Consider the following 6,068-nt stretch of genomic DNA (forward strand, 5'->3'; position numbering starts at 1 on the left):
CATCATCATCATAATAATAATAATAATAATAATAATAATAATAATAATAATAATAATAATAATAATAATAATAATAATAATAATAATAATAATAATATAGCGCACAAATTCCACGAATACAAGTGGTCATGCAACTGGTAGGCATAGACTGAAGGTGGTTATGAGTCGAAGGCCATGTATGAGTAGCACTTAGAATGAAGAGAAGATCATACCTTAAACATCGGTGAAATAAAACAGTTTATGGATGGAGGCCATGCTTGCTTACTTAACCGCTTTTCGCTCCTCCGGGAGTATAAGTCATCAAAGACGTTACTTACCTACTTCACTGGACTCGATATTTGGCTGCCCTCTTTACTTTCTTCCATGTCTTGAATATAATAATATTCTGTAAAAATTTGAGTGTATTCCACTAATTGGGATTTTGTGCTTGTGTCTGGATGGGACTTTTATGTGATCTCAAACAAAGCACATTGATAGATAGCTCTAGGAATCTACTTCTGATCCCGAGTTGATTCAGGCTCATTTTTCTTATTTTTACCATGCTTGCTTTTTGTTTATTTTAAATGTAAAATTAAGTGTAGGATTATTGTTTTTGTTACTTGCCGTTAAAGTTAACGGAAAGTGGTGCAAGCGCCGCAAAAATCGAAAAAAAAAAAAATCGGCAGAGGACGTCGGGTGCTTGGTATGGGTAGGTCTGTTTGTCCATGCCCGGCGTCTTTATCCGGAAGACGACAGAGGACGGCAGTGCCAGGTCGTCGGAGTCAGTCACCGGTGTGCGTTAGACCTTATAGGGTGCTAAAACCAAGATTTCCTCTTTTTGATCACTTTAATTGTAATCTAATTATTTAGCGAACGAGGAAGTGTTGGAGAAGGTGAGAAAAGGAAGAATATTGATCGATACCATCAGAAAGAGGCAGTTACGGTTTCTGGGACATGTGTGGAGAAGAGACGAAATAGAAAAGTTGGTAACATCTGGGATGATTGAAGGAAAGAGAGCTAGAGGAAGACAAAGAATGACTTATTTAGATAACCTAAGAATGGCCAATAAATGTGATTTTAAAAGCAACACAGATTTCATGCGCACCGCAGAGGATCGTGATTCGTGGAGACAGCTGACCGGCAACGTGCTCAAGAGCACATACACGATGGATGATGAATCATTTAACATCTTGGTCCTCCCGACATTATACCATTTTGAGACGGTGGTTCACATATTATTATACCACAGTGATTTTCCCCAGACCTTTCACAAACCCTGCTGCCCAATCACCATTGGCTTGATATAGAGCCTCAGAAATAAATATTTGGCGACTCTTATTTGATTCCAGCAACATGCGATTGTGTGTGGGTAGAATTCTTTTCCTTTTTATATGAGTCAAAGGCAAGATGAACGAGTGGTTAATGTAATGCATTAGCACCTTGACCCGATGGTCCCGGGTTCGAGTCCCGCTTCAGGCATTTTCTTTATTTTTTCTTCATCATCATCATCCATCGTGGCTTGTGCGCTTGAGCACGTTGCCGGTCAGCTGTCTCCACGAATCACGATCCTGTGCGGTGCACATGAAATCTGTGTTGCTTTTAAAATCACATTTGGCCATTTTTAGGTTATTTAAATAAGTCATTCTTTGTCTTCCTCTAGCTCTCTTTCCTTCGATCATCCCAGATGTTACCAACTTTTCTATTCCGTCTCTTCTCCACACGTCCCAGAAACCGTAACTGCCTCTTTCCGATGGTATCGATCAATAATATTCTTCCCTTTCTCACCTTCTCCAACACTTCCTCGTTCGTATACCTGTCTGTCCATGATAGCCTCAACCTCAACCACATCTCAAATACCTCTAACCTCCTCGTACATTCTTTGTCAAGCGTCCACATTTCACAACCGTATCTTGGGGCAAGATTATAAAGACCCAGGTTGCTCACTTTGGACACCATGGGTGATTCTTCTGCATCTAAAGATCCCACGCGGAATGTGTAATATTTTCTTCAATGAGCTTTTATAAGCTAGAGCAATACCTACTTAACCGTTGTGCTTAAATAACTTAACAGGGCATCTTAAGCCAAATAGCAATTTGAAATTGAAGACGAGACGTGTATTGCGCTCGCTATTTCGTTTGTTTTTTTTTTCATCATTTTTTTCAAGACAACGACGTTACTGGCCAGCTTCTCGGTTTACTATAGATAGAACGAAGATGACGTCACTCTGGTCATTGCTATTGTTTTTTGCCATCCGCTTTTATGAGTAATTCTCACTAAACTGTATTAGCCAGATTATAAACGTTCAAGATTACACATAGTTTTGTGTGTTGGTCCGTCATATTTCCGGATGGCAATTTTGTGAGCTTTTTAGCCAAGCGTATACTATCTATAGTAACATTTAAATAATGTGAGTAAAGGCCGTTTCCAAGGACACTTCATTTTAAGCCGCTTTCAGAGGTACTCGATCTTACTGCTCTTCTTTTTAAGTTCCGGCTTTAAAATATTATGTGACGCTAGAAGAGGAGCGAGAGAGATGTTGTTTGTTGTTTTCTTTGTTTGTTTGTTTGTTTGTTTGTTTGTTTTGTGTGTGTGTGTGTGTGTGTGTGTGTTTGTTGTTGTTTTTGGGGTTTTTTTGTGCTTTTAAGAGTTTTACGTCGCTTGCAACACATTTAGGTTATATCAGCGCCGGTAAAAAGGAAGAAAATGGGATAGTAAAAAGTTCTAGAATTACAATTAAAGTACCCAAGAAAAAGTAAAACATAGGGGAACTAACTGGGAACAAATTAAATAGGGATCAGATGTAGATTCCAAGAGCATACCACCGATGTACTTAGTTTGAGATCACCTATAAGTCTCATCCGGACACAAGCACAAAATCCAACAAAGAGGAATACACTCAAATGATTACATTACACATTCAAAATAACAAATATAATAATACATATCAGAGAGATCGAGAGAGAGAGAGAGAGAGAGAGAGAGAGAGAGAGAGAGAGAGAGAGAGAGAGAGAGAGAGAGAGAGAGAGAGAGAGAGAGAGAGAGAGACTTCATTCCATTTACAAACCTGAAATACACTTATAGTTATATAGTTTTGGGAGATGATATTTTTTTCCTTGTAAATCATCTCTCCGTTATGCATTGTATTAATAATAATAATAATATAATAATAATAATAATAATAATAATAATAATAATAATAATAATAATAATAATAATAATAATAATAATAAATAATAATATATCTTTATTGTCCCCAAAAAAGTGGGCAATTTGTCATTTGGTTACACATTTATAACAATACAATATTGACATAGACACACTCACACCAGATGCACACTAGTAACATAGTAGTTATCGTAAAAAAAAAAACAACAAAAACCAAACAAACCGGCATCAACAACAACAACATCATCATCATCATCATCATCATCACCATCCTCATCATCATCATCATCATCATCATCATCATCATCATCATCACAACAACCTTCCTAATATCTTCGTTACAATCCTTCACTTTCACCATTCCCCTATAACACCATTCACTATCTTCATCATACTCCATATTATACCCCACCCAGAATCAATTCTTGAAAAGAGGGGTCAAAATTGTTTCGAAAAGCCAATGATAACTTTTGCCAAAGAGCAAAAAAATTACTGGCGAATCTAAAAAAAAAAAAACAACTAAAAACCACACACACTCACACACACAAACAAAACATGTGTTACAGATTGATATAGTAATTTGCAAAACCTTCTTATATTAAGGGCAATTCTATCATCCATTGACTCGAATAATTATTTATTAGGCGTAATGTTGTTTAGAATATATTCCCAGATTCAGCTACTACAACCTACAGACTTTATAACTGAACGGATTTTGATCGTTGATGTCTCAAAATATTCGTCTTGATCGATGTTAATTTCCACAATACAGTAGTCTAATAATTAAACTAGATTAGTGCCTGTTCGCAATAGCCTTTATTTTCACGCTTATATTGTGTGTCTCCATTCATTTGCATTCGGAAAGAATAAAAAAAACTCATAAAATAGTGTTTTCCCATTGGTTTAAATCTCTATATTTTATGACCGTAACTCACTGAAATTTTCGATGTTATAAATACAGTATACGAAAAAAATGAAGAAAGAAAGATGAAAACAAAATACCATTCATCATTTTTTATTTTTATAATAATGATAAAGATAACAACACAGTGGAAATGAACATATTCATAAAATAACATGAACTACTCCGCGAATTACTAAATAATAAGAATATTTTAAAAAAACTATAATGAAAAAAGGAATAATTAATACAATTTATAATGGATTGGAGTATCAGATAACACACGGGGATGGTGCAACAAAATATATAACAACAGCTCAAACTATAATACAACAACATTGTACATACACAGCGCATCAGTTTACAAAATGGCGCACGGTGTTGACAAAGTCTTTGCTTTTACGCAAACCTTGGACTTCGCATGTTCCAAATTTGAATTATTTTCTCTTTTTTTGACGAGATGAGGGTTATTTTAATAAATAGATGTCTGAAGGACGCGTTCCTGGCCAAAACTTCAGTTTTTATTCAGAGTAAGGAGATTTAGACTCGGCTATCTCAAATAATCTCTAGCTAATGTGGCAAGAAATATAGAAAATAAATATTATTATATATTTTTTTATGTCACAGGTCTCAAGTTTGATTTACGCGTCGCTGTTGGGAAATTGCACAGATTCCTTGTTGCCGCCACTGTATGTTGCATTGTCAAAACCTCCTGATGGTGACCCCCCAAACATACGTGGAGAACTGGTCTGGAAGTATCGTCTCATGAAGAAGATGATCACAGCTGCCAGACACACGATGGCGATACTTCCCAACACGACTCCAGCCACTCCGCCACCACTTAGTCCATTGTCATCTGTGGGACAATGAATGGAAAAAAACAAGGTCAAGGTCAAGTTTATTTATAGACTGTTTCCGACGTGACATTATTTGCAGGAATGATGGCCATAATTTTGATGGTCTCATTGTTGTGACAGAAATACTGTTTTTGTTTTGTTTTTAAGGGTTTTACGGCTTGCAACACATTAAGGTCATATCAGCGCCAGTAAAAAGGATGAAAATGGATTAGTAAAACGTTTTAGAATTACAATAAAAGCACCCAAGAAAAGGTAACGCAAAGGGGAATTAGTTTACAGAGGAAGCAGATGTAGATTCCAAGAGCAAGCAAAGTACTTAGTTTGATATCACCTAGATGTCTCATCCAGACACAAACACAGGTCCTCACTAAGAGGAACACACTCAAATGTTTACAAATAATATATAATACGTAAATAAGACATAATACAATGCGTAACAAAGAGATGATTTACAAGGGTATCATCTCCCAAAACTCTTACTATACATTTGACTGTTTCCCTCCCAGCTAGGATATCCGACAAGGGTCTGGACAAAACCAAGTAATCTTATTCCAAGACAAAGAGAGAAAACATATATAGGGGGGATAAAGACAGTAAGTGCCTCCCTGACCACTATAGAAGGTCAGGAACACCACCCAGATAGAAATACTATCAAACCAACACAAAATATTACAACAATCAGGCCTACAACTGTGTTCGATCATCAGACCTTCAAATATCTTCACTTAGTGTTTTGCCAATATAATTTAAAATGGGGACGACAATTTATCAATAATTGAATGGATAAACTGGATATATGAATAACTAAATAAAAATAAAACAAAGACAAACAAAAATAAAGATATCCAAACATTGCCACGATTTCAGTATTAGCTGAATTGTGACCAATTGTGACCCCTCGTCTCAAAACGGTATTAAGTCGGAATGATTAAGATGCTGAAAATGGAATTTGTAGCCCGAAATATCATGCTTAAGTTGAGTTTATATGATTTATAGAGGAGAAGGAATATAATTTTTAACTGTGCTAAATACCAACGTTTCATATTTTTGACGATTTTAACTATAATTTGACTTTTTCGCATCTGGTCCATCCCGACATAATACCGTTTGGAGATGAGGGGTCACAATTGGTGATAGATGGCAAACGAACCAGCCCTCCCCCCCCC

General features: G+C 36.2%; 1 protein-coding gene across 1 annotated transcript in view; it reads right to left on the reverse strand.

The window, feature by feature from the left end:
• Positions 1–4,485: 4,485 nt before the first annotated feature.
• Positions 4,486–6,068, reverse strand: part of LOC144958186 (macrophage mannose receptor 1-like) — a 59,422-nt gene continuing 57,839 nt past the window's right edge. Inside the window, exon 39 of the mRNA XM_078889971.1 lies at positions 4,486–4,901. Within this exon, the coding sequence (XP_078746097.1) occupies positions 4,687–4,901 (215 nt within the window). The 3' untranslated portion in view covers positions 4,486–4,686. The remainder of the gene's footprint in view (positions 4,902–6,068) is intronic.

The sequence above is a fragment of the Berghia stephanieae genome, chromosome 12, assembly GCF_034508935.2.
Source record: "Berghia stephanieae isolate SIO BIC M18660-M18661 chromosome 12, UCSD_Bste_1.3, whole genome shotgun sequence".
Taxonomy (NCBI): domain Eukaryota; kingdom Metazoa; phylum Mollusca; class Gastropoda; order Nudibranchia; family Aeolidiidae; genus Berghia; species Berghia stephanieae.